Below are 26,030 nucleotides of genomic sequence, written 5' to 3'. Positions count from 1 at the left end.
GGGAGTGTGATCATCTCACATCAGCACCCAGGGCTCACACAGCAGTATGGCAGCACAGCAGGCGTCCCGGTTGGCTTTTGTCCCACTGCGTTGGGTACCAGCAGCATCACAAGCGTGCTGCAAGATAGGAGCTTGCACTGGAGGCTCAGCAGGATATTTTTAGTGTCAGCAGGGACCAACAGGGGACAAAGGCGGGCCTGGCGTGATCATCACCCAGCATGGTTACATGCTCTGTGGTTGACTGTGCACCACTTGGGGTAGATTTCAACGGCTTTATACTCTGAACCCAAGGATACATTCAATAAGACATTTACTTGGCATAGAACAGGGCTGGCCCTCCCTGCCTGCCCTCAGCTTGAGCAGCACATGGACACACTGGGACAGCTCATCCTTCAGTGCAGAACTACCGAGTGCCCTGTCCATTCAACCATGAGTCACAATAACAATATTTCGTACTCATCTTCTCAAGGGGAACATTAAAAGCCACTGAACTGTTATTTATTATCTGCAGCCAGAGTCAGGAGGCAACTGTGTGCTCCTCCTGTACTGATGGATGTGTCCAAAAGGACCTCAGAAAGAGCCTGATCCAGAACTGCATCATTGAAAGGATGCTACCATCTGAGCAGGCAGGGATGCACCAGCGCAGCAAAGACCACCCCAGGCGGTCACTGTGGCCTCACTGTATAAGGGAGACCAAGTCAAGGACCATCCTAAGGCAGCTCTTGATCTCACATTTCACTCCAAACCTGTGGCTGAGGCACCAGGAGGAGCTTAAGGCTGATTGCATGCATTCCTCCTCCCCACAGCCTGGCCTCTGTGGTGCATCCAGCTATGACAGCAACACAAATCCATCCATTTCAATCCCTCCCAAAATGTAAAACAGCATGAGGCAGAAGCTCCAAGAGCAGAGGAATTCCGGTGCAGGGATGAGGCTGTTGGGGTGACGTCATGGTGTCCTGTTGGTAAGGCTGTGCCCAAGCCTGAGCAGCCAGCACCTTACTGAAGGTGGCAGGCTTGATCCAGCAGAGGACTGGGAGCTGTGTGTGTGTAGGCAGCCAAGATTTATTAGAGAAACTGTTAAACTCAAAAGACTTGGATACAAAGATAAGCTGCGTTGCCTTCTGAAAGGCAAAGCTGATTCTGACCTGTAGAATGGACACAGGTTACCCAGACATCAGTTACCATGGCGGATTGGACAATAAAACAATCACCTTGCAGTTAATCTTCGTGGTGTCAGTTTCTTTCTACCCAGTACATCCAATGGGATGTGTATGTGATGGCAGCACAGCCCGTCCTGCTGCCACCACTGTCCCCACTCGACCACAGCAGTACTTCCCTCCCTCCTCTGCAGTGTTTGGCATCCAAAGCTACACATCTCTATGGAACAGTTCTAAGTGCAACACTAGGCTGCTTTCATCTTCAGCTGGATGGGGGAATAAGAAGGTGCAGAACTCAAAATCTGTTATTAGACCTTTAACTAAAACTAAAAAGAAAAACAAACAAAATAAAAACAGCCACTGTTCACTTCTCATGGAGAATTCAAAACCTTCACCAGCATGTTTCTAGGAATGTTTTTCTGCTTGCACCACTCAGCTGCATGGGATCGCATCCACCCGTCGTCCTGGAGCACCACTGTCCTCTCCGCAGGGTGAGGTGTCATAGGACCACACACAGCAGTGCTGCAGCCCAGAGCAGCGTGAGGCCGGCCGGCAGTCTGAGCACAAAGCAGGCCTGCAGAGGCTCGGAGGCCGAGGTGCAGGAGCAGACCTCATAGCTGTTCTCTGAGCGGCTCTGGTCGTGCTGCCCGGGCTTGGAGCGTGCTCCAATCCTGCTGCTGCCCGCTGCCTCCGGGGTGTCCGCCTGCATGTCGCTGCACACCAGCCAGTCCCTGGCGATGGACTGGGGGTAGCCAGGCTCTGCTTCCAGCTCGCTGTCCAGCACTCGCCAGTACTCCTTGCCCCTGAAGAAGTAGCTTGCACCTGGGAAAAGAGATGTTTCCTTTACCAACACTTTTTTTTTGCCCAGGTTTTCACGCATCTAGCTCTAAATCCAACCACACTCTCAGTGAAGTGCAAACCAGCAGATATCAGGAGACAAGTCACCACAGAACAACATCAGCTGTGTTCTGCTAATGAGACTGAGTTATGTGGCACTCAGGCACTTTTGCTCCCTGCCTGCAATGATAGTGTTGCTCAGTGAGCAGAGGGAGCTGTGGCTCAGAGCCTGCCTCTCTTTCTGCAGCTTTTGGATGGAGGAAGTGCCAGCTGACATGGGACATGGGACTGTATCCCAGAGCATTGCTTTTTTCCTCACTTTTTGGACCCATCTCACAGACTCACCATCTGACCACCTCATAGCATCATCTAAAGGGCTCGGTATTCCCTTCCATGGAATGGTCTCTGAGGGGTACCCGGCATCCATCCTCCTCTCGTGGTCGTCGTAGCGCCAGCAGAGGTTGTCCTTAAAGAAATAAGTCTTGTCATTGTGGGCCCAGGAGAAGGCAGCATCGATCCCTCCCGGCGGCAGCCCAAAGTCCGAGATGGGCCGTGGGTATCCTTCCTCCACGTTGTTGTCCTTGAACACCCAGTATCTGTCCCCTGAGGAAAGAAGCGTGGAGAACGATCACATCAGTTTCGCAGCCGGGGCTGGCCTTCCCTGCAATGAACCAGTACTTTGTTACATATTGCCATGACAACCCTCTGCTGGGCTCTTGGCACCAGATGGGGTCGGAGGGGAGCAACCCGCTGGGACAGCTGCTGAGCTGGAGCTGGGCTACCCAGCTGGGGGTCCTCATGGTCAGAGAACAGGTCCGCATCCCTCCTCTCCCACTTCACATCCTGCCACGGGGACAGGCACTCTGTCAGCATGAGGTCTCTGGGGACCTGATGCATCTGCAGCACTCTGGGAGACACCTGGCCTGCTTTAAAGGGCAGGCTTTTCCCTTCATTTTCTAGAAAACGTGAAGAAGCACTTAAACAGCAGCAGAGACTCGAAAGCCAGAGTAATTTGTGTGCTTTGGTTTGTATCCAGGGATCGATGAAACGATGCTGGAGAGTGAGAATGAGGCAGTGTTTTATGGCTGGAGAGTAAACCTCTCGTTCCATCATCACAGGCACGATGAAGAGCAGCACTGAGGGCTGCGTGGGAGGGCAGGGGGAAGATAAGGGGGCAGTCTGGATCCGGCATGCATCGAGGGCTGGGGAAGGCATGGCCCTGCTGAGAGGTCTGATGGGGTCCCAGGGTCCCCGGGGGAAACGCTTCCCTGAACACCGAGGTTGTGTGAGATCCTCTACTGAGCCCTGTACAGCCTGGCTCTGGTGATTCAGCACTTCTGAAATCAGCAATTCACCCCTGCTTGCAGCCCAGCAGCAGACAAAATGCAATTTCCAGCACTGCCAACTCCACGGCCGCTGCCTGCCTGCAGGGTCCTGTGCTGGCACAGGAGGGACATGCTGGGGCAGTGGCATCATGCAGCTTCAGCCATCGCCGTGGCACACCTGGGATGCTCAGAGGATATTGGTTTAGGACCTGAGAGCTAATCTCTCTCCTCCAGCTCTTGCAGGAGAAACTGGAGAGCTCTTTTTTTTTTTTTTAAAAAAAAAAGAGAGGATTATATCATTTATGGTAAGAAAAAATAAAGTAGCAGAAATATAGCTAGCAAAATCAACCTCTGCAGGTTCTCATTTGTGTCCCCTCTGTGATTTCTTTTTAAAAAGACAAAAGGCAGGCTCTGTAAGGTGTGAGCAGAGGGTGTTTTATCCTTCTGTTTCGCTCTCAAAAAGCATAGATTTCCATTAGGTTTGGCTGAAGTGTGATTTCCCCCACGTCCTGCAGGACACTCTGCCTGCCTTCCCCTGGTGCCTCCTGCCCCGGTGTGGGCAACACCTGACCTGTGCTGGCAGAAGGTGAGCCCTGGGGTCTCTGCAGGAACAGAGCCATGCTGCATGGCTGTGTACTGGGGGCACACACCGTTGCTTGCTCTCACCTTTGAAGAACACAATCTTGTGGTCGCTGGTCCTCTCATAGACGGCGTCCACGCTGTCCAGGTTGAGGGGCAAGCCCCGCCAGAACCGGTGGATCTGAGCCGGCTGGAGGGAGACCAAGTGCTTATTGCGGGTCAGTCTCCAGAAGTACTTGCCTGGAGGGACAGAGGGCATTACTGACCTACCCCAGTGCCCACTGCCGTGCAGGACGGGCCGGCACCACGCCATGCATCGGCAGAGGGGAGCGAAGCGTGCGAGACAGGAGCCACAGGCTCTACAGAAGCAGCTGCTGGCACTTTGTGTTTCTGGCAGCTCTTAGAAGAAATCCCTCTTCTGGGGGATCAAAACAACCCCCCAGCACTGTGCTGCCTGGGACTCAGCCCGGCTTTCTGCAGGGTGCTGATGGTGCTTTCACCCCAGAGGGCTCCGCACACTGAGATCCCGATTTGGAGCAAGAAGTCTGAAAGCGAACCCTCAGCTCTGCCCCGTGTTTATTACTGCCCATTAGAAATGACCGTGTGTTATTTACATCTGCTCTTGCACAGGTTCCCAAGGGAAACGAGCAACAGAAAGCAGAGATGTGCCTTCAGATTGGTATTCAGCGCATTCAGCGCTTTCTCCGGAGCTGGCAGATTGTGACACTGTCTTTCAAAATGTTATGGAAATTGGATCCCGGCCTAATAACGCAGGAGGCAAAATTCTAACGCTTAAACATCTGCAGAGAGGGGTTTTTATTATAATTACAAGGATTTATATCATATTCTTGTTCTTCTGCTCCAGTTTGCGTATTTGCTCTATTTGACTGAGACCTACAAATGAATAATACATTCAGATGTGGTAGGAATTGCCATAATTACAGATTCTTTTTAAGAACGTTAAAAAGAAGAGTATTCAGATTTGGTGGCCATTGTACATCTATGGAAATGCTTGTAATTAAATAAAGATGATCTCTGCATCTCTAATTAGAGAGACACTAGAAAAAAGATGGATTTTCACTTTTTTTTTTAAAAGAAATCCATCTCAACGTAATTCCTTCTCTTGTAGGCACACGTCTGAGCTTCTGAGAGCTGTGTGCCTATTGGCACAACGAGGGAAAGCCTAAATGCTTTTGACTTGATTGTCCTGTCCCAGCAGGGCTCAGCAGGGTGCAGCTGCAGCCAGTGAGATGCGCAGCAATGCTCAGGGGCAGCTGTGCTCAGGGCTCTTGGCTGTTTCTGTTGAAAACTATCAGGAAAATAAGATGAGAAAGGTAGCTGTATCGAGCAATGAATTCTTAATATGATGGCCCCGCTCTGCCCATGCTCGTGCCTTGTCGCAGCCAAGCCTGCTATCCCGAGTGCTGCAGTTGGTTGGACAGTATCAGCCAAAGCCAGGCACGGGGGAACGGCTGCCATCCGCATGCAGAAATACAACAAAGGAGAAACTCCCAAACCCCATGTTTGTTTAAAGAGCTTGATTTAAAACCACCCTCCAAGCTGGCAAACTGAGTAGGATTAAAGCCAAGTGTGAACTCCTGCCATCCCGAGTGTCTCGTTTTACATGGATGACGGGCTGAGGCAATTGCTTTCTTTAATACGAGGTGATTTTGATTCCAGCTGCGTACCATGCTCTCAGTACTTCAGATGCCTCTGGCAAGATAGCTGCCTGCAAACACGCACACAGGCCAAAGTTGTTCCAAAACTTCAGAAATTTGCAGTCAGGCACTGAAATCAAAGCAAACAGCACTGCAGCAGTGCAGGGAACCCATCACTGCTTTCAGTAGGGAAAGTCCTCAGGAGTTCGGGTTGCTGTGTTGGATGGCACTCAGCGATGCTTCTCTCCAGCCAGGGAACCAGCCATGCTAGCTCAGAACACAATGTCCAGCGGTGGATGGAGCTCATCCCTGGGGCTCACCGCAGTCCTGCCCAGGAGGAGATGTCCCAGCTCCCTGCTGCACAGCCGGGTGCTGATGGCAGGCTGAGCCCTCGGCTGCTGCTCTCCAGGGCAGTGTGCAGCTGGCACACGCTGACACTCTGCTCTTCCAATTTGCATTTTGGCCCGCAATAAATATATCTAAAAATAGCTGCCAAGATGGAATTCTCTTTAGTTTTCCTTTTTTTTTTTTTTTTTTTTTTAATCCCCTCTGCAAGACAGATATCCATTTATCCTGCGTACAAGTTGTTGTCTCTCATTTTCCTGTCTTCTCCATGGCTTCTGTACAAATACTTCAGGGGAACAGCCTCCATTTTGTTTCCCTCAGACAATACCAAGTTCTCTGGAGCTCTTAATGGTTACAGTCAGATGGATGCTGCTCTTGATCCCTGGGGAGATGCTTTTGCGTCCCTGCTGGGTGGCTTTGGGGTCACTAAGCAGTGTCTGGGAATGGAAAGCACTGGGCGTTTTTCCATCAAGATGAGAAAAAAGCTCATGGAGGCCAGCACAGATAGGCTCTGTGCAGCTGAAGAGGCACCAATGGTATCCTTGTCAACAGCTTGCAACCTCGGGGACACACTGCTAGCGTTTGCTAACGCGGAACCAGATGGTTCTATAATTGTACGTGTGTTGTCTTTGAGTGATGCACAGCAAGTGGCATCAAGGAAGATGAAGTGTGGGAGGGAAGGAAAATTGAAAGCATTCAAGTGAAAAGCAAGAGAGTTCTGCTCGCTCCGCCATCCTTGTTTCTACCCATACCTTGGATCTGATGGTGCACATTGTGTGGACATGGTGCAGGGTGGGCAGTTTTCTTCTGCCAAGAGGTTAGATGTGCACAGACATTGAAACATGCTCATCAGCCATCCTTGGCCACTGCGGGCTGATGAAGTGTCTCAGAGCTTTTATTTGAGCTGAAAGAATTCAGCAGCATGTGAAGCACCTTCCTGGGCCTTCAGGTCCTGCAGGACCCATAAGCGCTCTCCAGTCTGCAAACTCAAAGCCAGCTTATCCTGACTGCATGCCCTGGACTTTCCAATACCACCTCCTCAATGTCATGTGAATGTCACCACAGGGCCATAGGCATGCTGGGTTACTTACCTTTGAAGAAGAAAGCCTCTCCCCTGATCTGGGCTACCGCATCAAAGTGAGTGTTGCATCTGTTGGGCACATCCCGCCGCAGCCTGCACAGAGATGGCCAGTTGGTGAGCAGGGGCTGTGCCCCAGGTCCCCATCCTAGAGACCCCCCTCCCCACCAGCCATGTGCATGAGGATTTCCAAGGTCAACCTAGGCACTCATCAGCCTGCAGATGCCTTTGTGGAACGTGCATTCCCTGGACCACTGGTGAGCTGGTGCAGGGACGTGCTCTTCTTGCGCCGGCTCTACAAAACTGGGGGGGACAGAGGTGGTCCCACTCCTTGGTGGCACAGCACCAGCTGTCCCCAGGCAGGACACGTGAAGGGTTGGAGCCACTCAGCACATCACCACAGCAGCCAGGACTCAGAAACTCAGAGCCATATAACAGAAAGCAGCAGAGACAAAACAGAAGGATGCAGAGGTGAGAAAATGCCACATGATATATGGCAAAAGCTACCTGGCAAGTGGCAGGCTTAGATGCTGAGCTGCCTTTAACAAGGTGGGTGGGAAAGGCACAGAGTATGAAGGACCTAAGAGCTGTGGAGACCATGTGAGGAATGATGATTGATAGAGAACAAGGAAAGGATGCTGGGAACACGCAGAGAAGAGCTGATGTGGGTGACAGGGAAGCATAAATCTAATTTGCTGACAGAAGATCTATGCAGCTAGCACCAGCTTAGGCACAAAGTGACAGATGTGGCAGTGAACTCCATTCAACCTCACGGTCACACGTGGGGCAGGAGGAGGAGGTCACTGTAAACGTGTTCCCAGTTACTCCAGCTGCTGCCATGAGACCACAGCTCCTACAGCAGTGGGGACCACGGTGCCATGGGCACCACACCAATCAGGACCAGGAGGGGTGTAGAAGATGCTGAAATGGGAGGAGGTAATTGTGCAGAGGTGCTTCCTCAATATTAGATTTTTCTACATCCCTGTTACTGTGGAAATATTTCACTGTTGATGCTCTCACTGCCTTTATCACCTCTGTGCAGGAGGGGAATTGGGGCACAGGGACGTGAAGTGACCTCCTCAGGGTTGCACCCTGGATGGGCAGATCAGGGGGTGAAGGTGACAGGCTCCATCTCTGCTGCTCTCTCTTGGGCACTCCCCGTACCCAGCCAGAATGCGTGTGACCATGAACTCCTGTTTTTGTTCAGTGTCCCTTCCCCTCTTCACTGTCCTGCTGCTCTGCTAGTAATATCTTGGTAACTCCAATGCTTATTAATGATCTAGATCTGGAGCTTCCCCTAATGAGGACATGTTGGCTGCTCACTGACACTCTTAGCAGTCCCTTGCCAGCTCAAACCTTCACTTGAGTCAGGCTATCGGACCATTCGCTCCAATATTCACCCCCACTGGTACCTTAGGGAGTTGTTCACCGTGGAAAGATTTAGGTAAGTGATGCAGACACTAATCAGGATACTGCTGAAGAAGTCTGATTAACATTTCAGCAAGGGCGGGTTCACCTAAGGGTGATGGGGACAAATTTCCATTAACGTAAGTAAAATTTCAGGTCTTAAGGAAATGCAGAGTGTTTCAAGATAATGCAGAACTTCTAGACGTGCCTTGAATTACAAGAATTACCTAAACGATTAACAGCAACCATCATTTGTTGTTGCTCTTAACCACTTCAACTGTGGGCACTGCTTAGTAAGTCCAGCAGTGACTGGAAGTGACTGAGAGATGTAAGGAGGAAAGGACACTCTGTGTGAGTGAGCTTATCGGATGGCAAGAGGTCCAGAGGGGAATAGCACAGACAAGATCCTGATGACTAGTGGGGCTTTGCCATTTCATGTCATTCACAGGAACATCAGCAACAGCTGGAAAGAAATGAACTCAACTTACGGGACAGTGGAGCGGTTCTCAGGCAGCTCTGGAAGGAGAGGATGGTCCTCAGTTTTGGTCCCTTCAGGCTTGGCTGTGGGGGATACAGATTCTCTGACTCCTGTGTGTAAAGACAAAGAAGCAGTAGAGAGACACACACCCTCCCCACAGCCCCACTCACCCCAAAATACAGCTCAGAAACAGGCCATGGCTGGGCAAGGGACAAGGGCTTACCATAGAGCTGCCAGATTCTGACTTTATCTTCATAAGGCAGGTCGTACTTCAGAGGGTCCCCAACTGGACCTTGGTAGTAGGGCCTCATGATAGACTCTATGGCTGAGATGTGGGTCAAGCCAATGGCATGGCCAAACTCGTGGACAGCAACAGCAAATAGGTCCATCCCGTGAGCATCTGGAAATACATAATTGAAATCAAACTCATTATGTGTTGGATAAACTGGAAAACAAATTTTTGAATAGGTGAAGCGTGAAGAAATGTTCCTCCTGTTGGAAAAAGGAAGCGGAAGTGTGACATAGGAAATAGAAAGCCAGGCATCAGTTCACAGTGTGAGCGCTCAGGCTTGGACATCAGGGAGAGTATATTGAACAGTGACACCTCCCTGATGACTTCTTTTTTCAGTCTGAGCTCTCTCTCTCTCTTTCCCCAGATGTCCTCATTTGCCATCCAACTCATAGTGCCTCATATTGCACCCACACAGATCCACCCTTCTAACAAAAGGCTCACTCTAGAGCTTCAGATGCTCGGGTCAGATCTAGACAGGGCTTAATGTCCACTTCCAAACCTACATCATCACTGCCAAAACATAGAACCACTCCCAGAAGCCCTGTGGGACCAACCTCAGTTGGTGCATCCCTACTACCTGACTCCAGATGGGCTGTGTCAAGCACACGTGCAATTGCTGGTCCTCCCTGCGCAGCAGTGCCCTGTTGGAGCTACGTTGATGACTTTAAGTATAGTTCTGAGAAAGTTCACAACTGCAAGTGTTGTAATGGAATGGCTGGGAAACCGAATGGCTCTGCAAATCTCAGGGGAGCCCCATGTTTCAAATCAGTGATCCTGAATCCTGTGCTGTTCTTTGCTGTCTCCACAGGGCCTGAGGTGCTGGGGGATATTTTTGCTGAATTTTTGCTTTTTCCTTGATGACTGTTATTTACAGTGCCTGTAAACAGCCAGGGTGTTTATAACCTGTGCTGTTTTCTTCAGCACTGGGTGAGAACAAGACATATGCTTTCTGACATTTTAATGCCAAACTGACAACCTTGGGGGATATTTTTATATCACCTACCAACCTGTTATTTTTGAATCACTGGGGAGAACAAAATGAATGAAAGACAAAGGTTGGGTAGCTCCAAGACCTTCAAAACAGAGGGCAGCCTTCTCACCATGACATTCACCACCTTGTTCCTCGGGAGCACTGAACCCACTCCTCCACCTGAGTGCTTAACAGACAACTGCAACCAGCAGGCACAAAATGGGCGCCAATCAATTGCTGATAATACACACGCTAATGGAAGCTACAGGGCCTCAGTGTCTGCCTCTGCCCTGTCTGTCCGCAATGCAGAATCCGCTCTTGACTGCACAGCTCTGAGCCCAACCAACCTGATGACCGAAAGGTCCAGTATTCATCATCATCAAAATGAGTGTCCCCTGCTGTGTGATGGTCTCCAGGGAAGAAAGCGTGTGCCACCGTGCCTCCAGGCCCATCGAACGGATAGCCGTCGTTGTGATCAGACCTGGAGAAGTCAATCTGGATGTCGGCGTTGTTGCCTGCCACCTCGTGGAAGTTGAGCGGGGTGATGTCGCTCCAGACTTTCAAGGCATAGTACATCAGGGCACGAACTGTGTCGTGGCCCAGGTGGGACTCTCTGGGGAAGGTGCGAACTCTGAAAGAAAGAGGGCAACAAGGAGGGGAGGAGAGGGGCACAAACAAGCTACTCCAAGGACCAGCAGGAAGAGACGTAGATGCACAGGGAAACCCAGTAGAGATTTGCAGTCACCATTTATTTCCCAGTACGTCTGCTGGGGCAGCACATTCTGAAACCAGTACGTTGCCAGCAGTCTCTGAGACTGCAATCCATAACAAGGAGGAAGAAAGAATGCCTTTGATGTAAATCTCATTCAAAACTCCTCTAAATTCTTGCCTGCAGGACACAGACTGATGGAGCACTGCGCTTGAGAAGCTCTTGCCTTGCTTCTTGGTGGAAAGGGCACTAATTAGTTGAGGCTTACTGCACTACTGCACTCACCAGCTCATCCTCACTTCCAGCTTTGTCTTGCCCTGAAAGAGAACCAGGTGGGAGCAGCAGTGTGCTGGCATTTGTCCTGCAGCAGAGCAATTCAAACCTCTCTTTTGTTCTGAGTTGGAATGGAAAAAGCCAGCACTTCCTGCATAGCCAAACCTGGAAAAAGAATCCCTAATACTGCTGATTTAATAGGGTGAAAAGTCAAAGATGCAGTGAGGCACATTGGCTTCAGAAAGAGTATGTTTGGATCCTATCTCGTTGACAATTTAGACAAAAATTAGCACATTTCAGGAAAACTTACTGTTGACCGAGTAATTACTGATGAAAACCAATTCTGCTTGAAAATTTCTGGCCAGCTCTACCCTAGTAATAATAGGCACTTTATTTCTTGTGTACCAGCACACCAACCAAAGTGTTCATGAAATATTCATGGCCTGACAAATTTTAAAAGCTGAAGCAACAATTATGATCACCTCACTGCCCTCCTGCATAATATAGCTGGGAGAACATCGCTCAGCACGAGACCACTCCCTGGCCCCAGAGTGCAGTAATGACCTGAACTAAACCTCCAGAGGTAATTACAGGTGTCAGAAAGGGATGTCATGGCACTCAGCTCTTCCTATGAATAGTGATTCGGGTATTGGGAGGACTGAAGTGAAGGGAATAGAAACGACTCATTGGCTGAGTTTGGATGCTCTTGCTTACACACATTTCCTTCAAATCCCACGCCCATGGAGCTGCAGCCCACTGGGAGTTATCACCTCCCAGTCTGGTCAAAGTTGCGAAAAAAGAGCAAAAATTGGTCAGAACCATGCCTCTGCTGTATCTATGCAAAGAGAGAACTTCAGTAGCAAAGAGAACGTGTTTGCATACATGCAGCATCCGATAATCACAGGACCACAGACAAAACACATATAGAATGGAGACAGAATGGTGCCAGATTAGAAAAAACACTTCTTAGGCAACTTTTTATGTATGGAAGGGACGATTTATGATCAAATGGTGGGCAGGTTCCCCTTAATACCACAGAACACAATTGGTATTGCCGTGATTAAAAGCATCATTGTGAACCTCCACAGTACAAAAAAGGTTATCCCATTTCCAGATATTCCTTAACTAAGTATTTTCACCTTCTGAAAGAGTTCTCTGGACTTAAGCAAAGCCTTTGTTGCTTTTATGTCCACTGAGCAAGCAATTACATGCACAAAGCACACCCTGCTTATCGCAGGAATTAAGCCATCCCTTGCAAAATCAGGGTGCCCAGGACTCAAGTTTTCTGTCATTATCTGTTCTTTCCTCCTCAAGCACTGCTCAGCCTTCTGCAGCTGTAGAATAAGCACAAAAAATCTGATCTCCCTGCTAATAGGACAGCGGATGGAAAGCCCTCTCTGAGTAGACAAACATCATTAATATTCATTCCAATCTCTGACTCCAGAAACGTTAGATTAAAGCAGAAACAGAATCAACACTTGCTCTGCTTCTTATAAAAGGTCCTGCACCCCCGAGCTGACCCATTTTTATTAGCATGCCATAGGTGTAAATGAACACCCCCCATCCTTCATTCATTACCACTGTTATTTTTCAGGAGAATCCCATCAGGGTTTTCAATTCAACATCTGATTTGATTGCAGAAGCTCTGCTAATTGCTTGCAATGAGATTAGGAGAAAACTATTATACCGACAGGATGTTTGTTGGCATTATGTTACCCAGTTCCACTGAACAGGAAGCACATTTCCAGCACAATGCAGATGCACACAGAGATAAATAAGCTCCCTCCCACCTTGAGCATTATTATTATTTGTGGTAAATGGAGCTTAGGTACCCAGTGGAGAGCAGCTCTCCTTCCTGGATATTAACCCTGATGAGACTACCCTTAAAGAGCACCTGTCATGGGTAAAAGCCTAATTTGAGTAATTGGAGAGAAACCTCTTTCCTCCAGATAGCCTCAAAGCGTGGCAGGGTGCGAGCTGGAGCAGCAGCCCCTTTGGAGAAGCCCCTCCTCTGATGAAGCTGCAGGCTGCTGCTGCGGGTGGCCTCAGCTGCTGCCAGTCATGTGTTCCCTGGGTGCCCTTCTTCCTCAGTCCCATCTCAAGGTGATTTGGGTCCAAGCAGTGGATAACAGAGGTCAGAGAGGGCTGCTCCAGCTGGTTGCTGCAGGGAGCCAACCACAATGGCCATTTTGATTTCTGGGCTCCTCTTTGGGTTTTATCCTCAGAAAGGCAAAAGCGAAAGAGTATTAGCGATGCACGAGAAATCAATTGCTGGTTAATGAAAGCACTCCTTCATGTTGTGCAGCCCTGATACTACAGAGAACTAAAATAAATGCTGATCACTACTGAGCACCGCAGGCCATGGATTGCCTGATAAACCCACATTGATTTTTCTGAGGGGGGAGGAGGGCACAATTGATGGGGCCACGGCCGTGGTGCGGAACTGGTGTCACCCATGGCACCTCAGTGTGACGTGAAGCACATCACAGGCATCACCTGCTTGTGCTCAGGGGTGAAAAGAAGAATCCTGAGCAACCTGCATGGCTGTAAGATGCTGTGTGCAGGGCAGTGCCTTCTTCACTGCTGCATGTGCCTGTCCTTAGAGCATCCTTCAGTACAACTTTGTTGGAAGCTTTATCCCCACCTTACAGCTCTTCACGTTTTCTTCTTCACCTTTTAAATGCAAGGCGTAATAGAGTTTGGGTTTGTTTGATTTTTTTCTTTTTTTAAACTTCAGTCAATGTGTAAAAGGTAAGCACGTAAAACTTTATGTCTCTATCGACAGATTTTCATAGCAGTTTCAAAACAGCTATTTTAATCTCAAGTGTTGGGTGTAAATACCACGCTGGAGTTTCTACACTGCTATACCTTCCCTTGGCTTATACAGCCCTCAGTCATAAAATACAGCTCTTTCTTGAATGACAGCCAAGACTCTGGGAAGGATGAAATGAAAAAAATGCAGAAATAAGTTTGTCAGGAGATGGACTTTTTATACCAGGCATATAACATCATCTCAAACCTAAGGGCTTTTTTTATGGCAATGCATGCAGCAGTCACACAGCACGGCTGGGGGTTTCCTGGGGTTGTGCCCACCAGAAGAGCCCAACCCCTGGGATGGCCACATTTGTCAGCAGGGACCGCCAAGCCAGGATTTGTCACTGTGCTGGGAGGTGGACTCACTCCAGGCATGACTTCAAGATCAAAGGGAAGTTTATTATTAGTAAGGAGGCCTCGCCATGCCACGCACGTGGGTTTGTAGGACCTGGGGCATCCAGCTCTTTCCAGTGGTTCTTGGGAGAGCACTCACAGCCACACATGGGCTTTCAGGGTGGAAACATGTGTCCCAAAGAGCACAGGTCTCGGTGGGACAGGGAGAAGGAGTGATTCATTTCCAGACCCTCACCTGCAGCCTGGCTCCAGAGTCAGACCTCAACTTTTGTGTTTTGTGTGTCAGCAAACACACACATCGCTTCATGGCTTTAGGGGAAATATATTCTCCTGTGGCAAGGACTAGAAAAAAGGGACCGGATGCCTCCATTACCCAAAAAATGCTCCCAATGCTTGGACTCAGGTGATAAGATCAAGTGAAAAAGACGTATTTGTGCCAAGCCAAATCTTTGACAGCTGCTTGAGATGGTGCAAAGCCCCAGGAAGCTCATGAGAAATTACACTGCAATGCAGCAAAAAACTAGCAAAAAGCCTCTGCTGGCCTGTGGCCACACAGGTCTGTGGTCCTGTAGTTGGAGCTCTTACCTCCAGGACAGGTTCCTCTTGTTCCACTTGGTCACAGCCTGCGTGTGCCGCTTCCTCCTGGCTGCTGGGCCAGCCATGTCAGGCAAGGAGCAGCGAGGGGTCTTCATCAGCTGCAGCGTGGCCTCATCTGGTGGCGAAGAAAGGGAAAAGATGGGTGTAACGGGAAAGCTGCAGCTATGGGATGAGAAATACCACAGCAGCCAGCTCCACCAGCTGATGGTAGTGACTGGGGCCATAACCTGAGCCCACCCATGAGTCCTATATGAGTCCAGTCCCCCTTCCCATGCAGCAAACACAGTTGCAACAGATAGCACGGCCCTTTTCCTGGGCTTCCTGCAGCCTGAGAGGGGGTGGAGGAGAAATAATAATTGCAAGTGCTTAATTAGGAGCAGAGGGGAAAGTCTCGGTGCTGCTGAGATGGGGACGTGGGCAGCAGCTGCTCAAGTGGCACCGGCTGCTCCAAGGGCTGTGCATCTGCTGGCTAATTGTCTCTTTGAATGGCAGCAGGAGGTCATGGCCACGTCCGGGTGGCAACGTGCAGGGACAACGGCAGCCTGAGGGCAAACAGGGAACCATTCACCACTGGAATAAAGCTGGCTTTCTGCTGTCCTCAATAAGGCCATTGAGCGGGTGGCCCCACGCTGGGCAGCTCTCACCAGGCTTTGGGCAGCTCCATCCCGGTTGGATGTGGTCACCCCCGCTGGTGGCTGAGCCATCATCCTCCCCTGCACTGTGCTCTGCTGGTGGGGAAACCAAATCACTCCCTGCTCAAATTCAGAAGTTCAGTCGGAATTTTTGTTCCATTCAAATTGAGGCTGCAATTAAAGCTTTGAACAGAACAACCTATCAGCCTTAGTTTCCCTGTCTCTTTTCTTTCCGAGCACATCAAGAGCTATTTTAAGCTATTTTAAGCACGACAGTAACCCCAAGGGTGTGTGGGTCTGGTGAAATAATTGCTTGCCTCAGGTTGCTGAAAGCACACGGCAACAAAGCACCTGAGCCATGTAATTACTCTTCCAGCTGCAAACAGGGCCGTCTGTCAGCCACGTGTTGGTTCCTGGGGATGATGCTGCTCTGCATCACGGCAGCTGCCAGCCCCTCTCCTCTATCCCCTGTTCACCCACCCCTGTGCCACCCACTGACCGAGGACCCCCGTTGCCTCCAGCCCCCCGAAGCGCTGCATGGCCGTGATGGCTTTGGTCAGCTCCTCCTGTGTCTGCAGCTGTCCTGTGACGGGATCCGGAGGAGGCAGATACCCAAACTTCGTCAGCCAGTCCTGTGACACAAAGGAAGGAGGATGAGAAAGGGGAAGGGGTGAAACACATATGTAGAGAGGGAAGTGTTGAAAGTCCTGCCCATTCTGCTTGGAAATGCCACTCCCATTCACATGTTTACAGCTGGCTTCCCAATTGAACAGCGTGGCTCCTGTTGACAAATGAAGATGTCACGACGGATCTGTACAGACTGCTTAAGTAGTGGGACCTGGTGATCTTCCTGCATTCTGGTGCTGACATCTGTCTGCAGTGCATTCCCACTAGTGGCAGCAGCAGACCCTACCCCTTGTGTAATCCTGTTGCCTTTTATTCACTGGCAGTGCTCGGGGAAACCTGCTGCTGAGACGAGCAAGGAGAAGGGATGAGGACAGGACAGGGCCGCCACTGCTTATGAGCCAGCACCAGCTCTGCAGTCCCCTCAGGGCAGCTTAGGGACTGTGGTTAAAGAGCTTCCCCTTGAACTTCAGCAGTGTTTTGGTTGGAAACAAGCTTAACAACGAAGCCCTAAAGCTGAGAACAGCCCTAAAATTGGAGACAGTCGATTGGAAACTGAGATTAATGGAGATCAAAGTGAACCAATGCTCATGGGACAAAAGGAACATCTACCCCATTCCAAAGCTGGAGCCCAACTCCTACTGAAGCCACAGGGATGTCCTCTGAGCCCGTCATTCACAACCTGAACCACAGTAGCACCCCCACAACCCAGTGGGTGTGGGCGAAGCAAAGAGTGCTGAAGCCCATGCAATGCCCACATATTCAGCCAGCACTGCCTCTCACCATCACACTGCCACAAGTGCCTCGTTAAAATGCCACTATTCGATAGGAATTCGTCTTTCAAGAGCCAGCACACTTTTACGAAGAACTTTCTCTTCCTCTTTTCAGCCTAGAACTGATGAAAATACTACCATAAATCTCATTCTTACTACTGCTTTTTAAAAGTCTGGTCAATTATCCTCCTAAATCTATCCTTGCCTTCCTACTCGCTGATATCTCCACCTCAGCACAGAATAACACAACATGTCAAGAACGCCTTAAATGCCTGCCCTCAATTTTCTTTATCAGTATCAAAGAAACATTGATCCATTGAACCTCTTGAAGTCTGATATTGATCTTGAATTCCACCACGGTCGATACACCACAAATTTATGGTAGTTAGATCAGTGCCAGGAGTCTGTATTTGCTTATCACTAAAATTGGAGACTCTCATCTTGGTTTTTCCTACAAGAGCCATCTGAAATGCTACAGAGCCCCCAGCCCTGCTCTGGCACCTCCTGGTAAGGCGGCCATAGCACTGAGCCTCCACATCCCATATTTGCTGGGGCAGAACATTTCTTTAGGAAAAAAACACTTGGACTTGGAGATGAGAAAGACCAGCAGGAACTGTCCAGCTAATTATGTGTGCCCTGTGAAAGCTTCTCACATCTTTTCTTGTCTTTAACGAGGACAAAAGCTAAACTCATGAACTTTCACAAATGGGAAATATGGAAACATCTTCCACTGAGATAACTTCAACATATTCACTACTTATTTCAGCCTTTTTTTTTTTTTTAACATTAAAAAGATCTTTTTTTTTCCAACTCTCATTACCTTAAAATGTTTAATGAAGCAGTGGTTTGAGCAGAATGCTAAAATTCTTAAAACGTATTCCTTGCCTGAGTTGACACGATAAAAACTTCTCCTTAAAAATGTGCTGAGTTGAACGAATTGACCTAATTCCATCAGAGACAGCAACTCCATGTTTTCAAGAGGGAAAAAACTGCTTCTCCAGAAGGTTCAGACTGAGGGGATAACTCCAGCTCCAGAGCAAGCTGGGATGGAGCAAGCAGCAGACACAGCCATGGTGTCATCCCAGGTGGAGATGCGTTCCTTATGGGGCAGGTGGTGCCCTGTGAGTGTCCTACCTGCTGCAAAGTGACACAGCTCCTTTGAAAAGCTGCCTCAATGACAGTGCAACAGCACGCCTGTTTCCTCGTGTCCTTGACTAAAAATAAGAGGAACCACTTTCTCATTTGGGTCCCCCATGTCGCTGTGGTATAATGGGAAAAAGTATGCTTTGTGCCTTGAGCTGGGCATGCCTTTGTGCCCCGTGGTTAGCAGAAGCTGAAACTGTGGAATTTATGTGTATATATAATTTTTGTTTGTTTGTTTCTTTGTTCTCTTCAGAAAGCACAGATTTGGGAAAAACACTCATGAAGTCCGCTTATGCTCTGCAGACAAAACCTGCTGCAATTTTGGACTTCTTTGCTGCTCAGGCACTTTGAACTGAGTGCCAGGCAGCGAGGCTGCTGTGGAAGCATCCATGGATAAGGGCTCTCCAGGGCTGGAGAAAAATGCTGGCTCCAGCAGCAATGAAGTCTCGGTATCACTTATACAGAGCCAATTTTCAGATTAAAATGGCAATTTCATTTCTTTCATATCTCCACTTCATTTTTATCAGTACCCCTTTGTCCTAGAACCTACTTACCTGCTTCATTTTGAAATAGATGTAGATTTTGTCCCTCTTTTATGGAAGATTTATGAGCTCTGTAAGTTTGCTTTTACAAATATTAATATTATATAAGCTGATGGGCTCGCTCAACTGCTACAGGCAAAAAAAACGAAAAAGACTCAATCAGCAAATTTTCTTCTAGAAGAGTTCTTAAGGGTCATAGGTTGTATTGACAAGAAGACAAAAGAGCTCAGGATAACGAGGAGAGCATAAACAAGATAAACAGCAAAATCAGGACAAAGAAAAAAACTATGCCCAAGACTGTTCCACACTTCTGCTCTTGTGTTATGCTTCTAAAGCCCAGCCAAAAATGAATCAGGGCCTTGGAAGAGTGGGATGCAGCAATGCTGCCCATGGGATGCTGCCAGCGTCACATTGTGCAGGGGACGAAGAGCCAAACCAAAGTTAATGGCCCAGATCACCAAAATAAAGCTACAGCTCAAACATCCGGAACTAATTTCCAAATTACATTTTGCTTTATCTCTATTGCTACCATTAAACAGGTTGGAAGCATTTAAGAAAGCTGAAAAAAAAATCTCCACCACCGAAGGCTGGATTAAAGGCAAGCGACTTTTGTCTGCTTTGGTTTTCCTTCTAAGTTTTCAATGGTTTATAGTATTCAAATTTTACAGTAATTTTCATGAGATCAACAACCGAAGGAACAGCACCCATTAATTAGAGCACCGCATATGGTGCTGCAATACTCCAAGGAGCGTGCTCCTGTGATGCAACAGCCTCCGGGCCACATAAAGCCAATAATTTTCTTCCAAAGGTTGACACGTACCTCTCTAATGAGCTACTGTATGCACGTAATCAGCTGATTAATTCGTTAGGAGGAAAACTGCCGTTTGGATTAGAACCAGCATTCCGGTGGCCGTCACCTCTGAACTGCAGGAAGAGTTTCATTAGCTCATGCTGGAAGAGCTGGTAGCATCCAAACAGCTTTTTAATTGGCTGTGTACAGCATCCAGGGTGGAAGTTAATGCAGCTGCTGCCCATGCTCTCTCTCTCCCCTCGCTTTAAAGGCTCGCTCAGGTTAACAACAGTGGCACTGCAAAAGGCCACAGCCTCCAGCTCCCGCAGACAGCGGGCTGCTTGGCCAGGTCTGCAGCAGACAAATTGCATCGTGTGGTGACATCAGACACGGGACATCCAGGTCACTAAGGAGTATGGAGGAGAGCAGCTCCGCTCCTGCACAGCTCAGTTCTCTGCCATCCCCAGGAATTAGCCTGGCTGCAAACTAGACTGCCCACTCACAGGGCTGTGTTGCCATTCTCTTGCACGTTCATGAGACCAGACCACCTGGGTTTGGAAGCCAACATCCCCTGGATGTGATGCTACACACAGTACTGGCCTCTGTTTGGCTGGACACATCCTGAGCACCATCCCAGAAACCCAGAGGTAATCAAGGGATGCTGCAGAAGAAGATATAAATCCTCTGTGGACCAAACAAACCGTGTTTTCAGCTTCTTTGAACTGAAGATCAAAGAATCAATTCCCATCCATACAAGGAAGGCAGAATAGGGGAGCAGTGTTTACTAGAGCTGGTTTGTGTTTCTTTCCAACGAACAAAAAACTGACAAAACTTAAAAAAAATAAAATACAGCTACTTCTGTATTTTCAATATGAAAGTGTGTTTCCCTTTGCGAAGCTTTAAGACACTAGGCTTTTTGGACCAGTTTCAATCATCAGAAGTTTTTCATCACATCCCAAAAATTTCCATGCAAAGGCAACGAATGATGAAACATTTTGTGTAATTAAAACTCGACAGGACATCGAGAAAAGGAGTTTCAATGGGAATAGAAATAGAGGACTTTTTTTTTTTTTTAATCAAATAGTTTTACGTAATGCCGCCTGTCACAGTGAAGCATCCTTGTTGCCACTTAGTTGTTTGGAAAGGAAAAGAGGAAAATACAATAGCCCATGGAGCTGTGGTGGGATGCTAGGTATATGACCAAAGTAAGATTCTTTTCTCTCTCTACAAAAACGGCTCCAAACCACACAAGCTGTCGGGTAACATCATCTGTGAAGGTAGCCCTCCTCCTGTGTAGCTGGTGTGTGGTCAGTGCAGCCAGTGGGACATATCAGTTTGTCCCTGCACCGGGCTGCCCAGAGCTGCCCTGTGGGTGAGGCATCAAACCCAACCTCTGATGCAGCACAGAGTTAAAGGAAACGTTGCCATCTGCAGTTCTTCCAGCACTTGGGAATCCAGGAGAAGTCCTTTCCCTGCGAGCCTGGCCGCCATCCACATGTAACCAGAGGAGAGCTCTCCCTGCTCTGCACAGGGAAATAAATCAAGGCATGAGGTTGCCTTGTCCCCGAAATCTCTGTATGAAGGAAAATCCAGGCCAAGGCTTTTCAAATCCAGGGATTTCTGGGCATAGGACACAAAAACGTCCACACTTTCCTGGATGGATTTGCACAAGACTCAGTGAAGGGGGAGCAGCCGGCAGGGAGCAGAGCCAGCTGGAAGATGCTCCTCGGGAAACATCTGCTGGGGATGCACCATGGGAGTAGGAGCTCATCTCCTCCTGTGCTCCTCCTCCCTTCTGCCCCACACACCAGGAGATGGTAGGGACCAGCTGCTGTCCCTCGCCCATGGGGACCCACTCCCCTGGGAGCCTCCACCACGTGAGCCAGGACTGCAGCTCCGCCATGGTGGCCCTCCTTGGATCATCTCCACACACAGCTGTTGGGACGTGCCATGAACAGCTCCAAACCTCCTAAGGAATCGGTGCTGGGCTGCTGACATCACCACAGCAGATTGCACAGAGAACTCCCAAGCGCTCCCCACCCTCCATCTGGACTGGGACCAAGATGAGCAAGAGAGTGATGAATTATTTTAAAAGAACAAATTGCTCTTCAGCAAAGTGAGGATATGCAGCAAGGCTGTCCTATGGGGTGACTTCAGAGGTCCTGTTATTGCTTAACAAGCCCGTGTGTCTCATTGGACCTGAACTGCACGTTTGCTAGCAGTGCGTAGGGAAAGTCAATGGCGCAATGAGAGCACAGCGCTGTTCATCTGTATTCGCTGCTGGTGTCAACGAGATGAGCTCCTACTCTTTTGGTTTCAGTCATTAAACAAGCCATGTCTGGTAGCTAACTGAACAGACTGTTATACATCAAAACAAATCTCTCCCTCCTTCCATCTATTGTATCTTTGATCAGGACGGTGTCTCCTCCAGGACGGACTCCTGAGCTGACTTTCTGCAGCGTGACCACCGAGACCAGTTTGCTTTGGCCATCCACATTCTTACTCCCAGACTCTATCCCAGGCCTCAGAGTTGCACTTTCAGCACAGTTTTACTATATCTCCATTTACAGGAGCCATGAACATTTCCCCTTTGTAAATCTGCCCAGTTGCACAGCCCTGCTCCATTCACCAGCTATAAGATTGGTGCTTTTTTGCTGCCTACTTCTCTCCTGCTCAGTTGCTTTGGTTTTCAAGATAACCTCAGGACACAGATTGCCTGTTTAAATATGCTCATGGTGTGGCTTGGTTTTATTTTTGAGAGATTGCAGAAATTCTGTTGTTCTCCACAGAATGGGAATTCAAAAGCTCTCATTGCCATGCTGTGTGCTAGGTCTGATGCACGGGCTGTCGCTGTGTTTGCTTCAGCAACCCTCAGATCGGGCTTAGTTGTATCTTCCCATGTAGTTTTTAGCAACAAAAGTATTGCAACATTAAGAAATCAATAAATCAGAAGCTTTGCTGGGGTGTGAAATAGAGCTCACTCATGTCTCTTGTCCCTGGATCCATGTTTCTATAGGAGAAACCACATTTGCTACTTGGATGGCTTTGTTGCTTCTGCAAGCTTTTTAAAACAGCAGTATTACAATGAGCTTCCCTTGTTGACAGGATCTTTCTATTAGCTATACAAGTGTCTTGAGCAATTATTGATGCTGTGGGCAACTGCTGAACAGAAAAAAATAGAGTCTCCTGTTCAGGGGCAAGGCTATTAAATCAAAGGGAAGCAGCAGCATGGCAGTCCATGGGTGACCAGCCCCATGGTGAAAACAGCAGGAACTCTTCAGTAGTAGTACTCCAGGAGCAACCATGGGTTGGAGTGGCTGTAAGAAACTGCCCTCCAAACGCAGGGAGATGAATACAGCTCCCGGATCGCTAGGGGATGTTGGGCAATTTGCAAGCCATGACAAAGATACAGGAATGTATTAAAACAAAGTACCTGAAGTGAACAATGTAGGCTGCTCTCACCAGCCCAGTGCCCTTCCCTGTGGCCACGGAGCCTCTGCTTTTGGTGAGAATTCATGTTAATTGTGACCTTGGACCAAAGCAGTTCTGCAGAAAGCAGCCAGAGCAAAGCAGGAACGGACAAACACGCACCTCCTACACCTCCTCTGAGAGATTAAAATCACAGAGTTCCTGACTTTGGCAAACAAGCCAAACCCTGCAACGTAGAGCTCGCTTTTAGCAGCACCAGAACCAGGGTTCAGTTAAGCAGAGGCTGTTAGGGGTTCCCAGGACCATCTCCATGCTCCTGAGGTCAGCGCCTTATGTTACATCCCTCGTGCAAATCAGAACACCAGGCAAAAGTGATCCTTGTGATCCTAAAACCAAAGAGGGCACTGCGGGCCCAGTCCTGGCCAGGTACTGAGCACAAACAAGCATCGCAAGTGAGCAACAATGTCCATAATGAGCCTCTGCTCCTGGCTCCAGCAGGAGCAGCAAGAAGGCCCCAAAGTGCCGCAGTGAGCGAAGGCAGCGGCCGGGCAGCATGTCAGTCATCCTGCAGAGCAATGCTTTATGCACAGCCAGCCTCTGGCTGCAGATAATAAATAATATTTCAGTGGCTTTTAATGTTCCCTTGAAGAACACAGGTACAAAACATTGTTGTTGTGACTCATGCCTATTTGAATGGACAGGGCACTCGGGAGCTGTGTGATGAAGGACAAACCACGCTGCCGTGCCCTGGGCAGTTTGGGATGCTGTTCCCCAGGGATGCCCCGACTGCTCCTGCGAAGCCTGGGCAGGACAAGGGGCAATCCAAAGCCCTGACACACAGTCCAGCATGACAGCAATCTGTGCCATCCCAGCCCCATGCAGCACCATGGATCACCTCTGACTGCAATGACAGCGACATCCTCATTTGCTGCCGCCCTACTCGTGCCAACGTGCAAATTAAAGCCGATGCCTGTGATTTTATGCTCCAGGCTTGTGACAAATGAGCCTGCTTCCCCCAGTCCTCCTGCCTGCATCTCCACACACCCCCACCCCAGCATGGCTGGAAATCGTCGCATTTATGCACAGAGATCATCTCTCTCCCGCTGTGCAGTAAATGATGAAATGAAAAGATTATAAAACTTACATATTTGAAAAGACTCTAATGGGAAAATATCCCCAATTCTCTGTGGCCTCTCCATGGCGCTGATACAGCCTGACACAGTCAGAGGCATCCTTCACCTGTCTGCGCACAAATAGCCAGACTTCACACACCTATTAGATCAATTGCAGTGGCAGACAGATACTGAGATGAAGGGATCTGGTTTTCCCAGCAGTGCCCCACACTGTGATGGTGCTAAGAAGACCCCGGTGAAGGTGGATGGCGCCAGTGCACTGCTGAGTTTTATGGGGAGATTCACCTCCAGCCCCCCACCCTCCCAGCCTCATTCTGCCAAGAACCGCCTGGGTAACGCCTGACACCAACCAAAGTCATCACACAGAGTTCTGCATTCATCTGTGAATGTGAAAGGCAGAGACACTCCTGGAACAACCCTCCGTCAGGCCAAAGCAGAAATCCCATCTGCTAAATTGCATACATTTAATCACACCAGCTTTGTTTTGCCCTTTTTTTTCCTTCCCCCTTCTTCTTTTTTTAAGGACCATATATTTTGACTGCCTGGGCTCCGTGACACAAGTGCTGTCATCACATTTGATTGAAGGTGTCACGGTGACCATCTGCACCCCAGCAGACACAGCGTGACCCCACATGCTGAGCGGCCGCCGGATGGATCACATCCCATTTGTGAGCAGTGTGGCAGGCAGCTGCCAGGCCCATTGCCTCTTAGTGCCTCCTGTGCACCACAAGGATGGAATCACCTGCTGCTGAACCACAAGTGAGAAGCACCCAGCATTGGTCTGCAGCTGCAAGTCCATTGATCCTGCACCCTATTGCCTGGGGCACAGTGATGAGGAGAGGTCAGAAAAACCCAATAGAAAGGTTGAAGATGGAATGAGAATGTTCTTGGAGGAAATAAAGCAAAGCCTTGGGTTCTGCCCTGAGCATGCAAGAGGATTTCTGCACATGACAGGTAATGGCCTTCTCTTTAATGAAGAGCACAGTGAGTCCTTGTTCCTCCTCATTTCCATTCCTCCTGCTTTGCTTGGGAGAGGTAAAGTGCTGCTGTGCTCAAACTGCAGTGAGCACAGGAGAGCTATAAAAACACCACTAAATAAGTGTTATTTCCTCTTTGACACAGGGAGCATGCCAACCTGACCTTTCCAGCTACCTGCAACCTTCTACAAATCCATACCTGCTTTGTAGAAGAAGTTCACAGAAGGAGCAGAGAGAGCATTCAGACAGCGCTAAGCTGGTTAGATCCCGAGACCTGTCTGACCATGATAACAAACCAGCTGTTTTGTTCATTATTTCCTGCAGGAAGCCACAGCCACCAGAGCAGACATTATTCCTTGCTTTTCTCCATGGCAAGGACGCAGACTCAGCGCGAGCAGATCTGCTGCTGGGAGCAATTAACCCAGTTGAGCAGGAAGCTGTCCCTGAGCAAACCCGGCAGTAGGACGCAGCCCCTTCCCAAAGAGATGCAACTTCCAAAGGAAGGCCAATTCAGTATTCCAGCTATTAATTTGACTTAATTTTAATTGGCAAAATAACCAAAGAAAAATTTTAAAAATTGAATGTAATGCAAGTTTAACCATTTACATTATTGCCCATCCCACAGGGAAAGATGAACCCTCTCCTCCCACCATTCACAGCCTCACATACCCCAGCCATTCAGCTTCCCCCAGCTCCATCTCTCCATAGCAGAAGGAATGGGGACATCTCCCCACAAGCCCTGTTTACTCCATTGCAGTGAATGCCATGGCTCCTGTAGCTCTGTAGCAAGGAAGCAAACCTCACTCCACTCTGGACAACCTTTACACCAAGCTGAGTTCTCAGGCAATAAAAGATGTCCAAATTCTGTCTTGCAGACAAGGGAAGAAATCTTGCAGACAGGGCTTGCCGCAAGTCAGGCTGGCACTGTTATGTATGTATTACATGAATTAATGCCTTTTAGCTAAGCTAGCAAGACTTGAATCTTTTCCAGCCCATAGGCTCACAGTTTTACTAAGTAGCAAGTATTGACTTTTAGAAAGGCCAAGATAATTTTATGACCATCAGAATAAAATTTTAAGCCATACAAAGCCAGATAATGGCATGAGGGAAAATA

At 48.8% G+C, this 26,030-nt stretch overlaps 1 protein-coding gene across 2 annotated transcripts; it reads right to left on the bottom strand.

The window, feature by feature from the left end:
- Positions 1-1,042: 1,042 nt before the first annotated feature.
- On the bottom strand, positions 1,043-18,623 carry MMP17 (matrix metallopeptidase 17). Of its 2 annotated transcripts, none has more exons than XM_042865873.1 (10): positions 18,600-18,623; positions 16,005-16,137; positions 14,862-14,988; positions 10,474-10,757; positions 9,088-9,264; positions 8,875-8,974; positions 6,993-7,075; positions 3,986-4,138; positions 2,340-2,597; positions 1,043-1,979 (listed from the first exon to the last, which is right to left on the bottom strand). In XM_042865873.1, the coding sequence occupies exons 1-10, from the start codon at positions 18,606-18,608 to the stop codon at positions 1,657-1,659; spliced, it is 1,647 nt and encodes a 548-aa protein (XP_042721807.1). In that variant the 5' UTR covers positions 18,609-18,623; the 3' UTR covers positions 1,043-1,656. The 2 variants fall into 2 exon arrangements, with proteins under 2 accessions (XP_042721807.1, XP_042721808.1); XM_042865874.1 differs by having other exon boundaries at positions 8,875-8,947.
- Positions 18,624-26,030: the final 7,407 nt, after the last annotated feature.

This window comes from Lagopus leucura, unplaced genomic scaffold, assembly GCF_019238085.1.
Source record: "Lagopus leucura isolate 7727_CA_CO unplaced genomic scaffold, USGS_WTPT01 Super-Scaffold_806, whole genome shotgun sequence".
Classification (NCBI taxonomy): domain Eukaryota; kingdom Metazoa; phylum Chordata; class Aves; order Galliformes; family Phasianidae; genus Lagopus; species Lagopus leucura.
Note: the sequence above shows the minus strand (reverse complement) of the source record. Positions and strands in the feature narration are given on the sequence as shown.

Bases quoted from the DNA above. Each gene is read 5' to 3' on its own strand.
- MMP17 (XM_042865873.1), bottom strand. The intron at 8,975-9,087 runs GTAAGCCCTTGT...CTTTACACACAG, and splicing joins CAGAATCTGGCAGCTCTATG to GAGTCAGAGAATCTGTATCC. The intron at 1,980-2,339 runs GTGAGTCTGTGA...CTCTTTTCCCAG, and splicing joins TGCTATGAGGTGGTCAGATG to GTGCAAGCTACTTCTTCAGG.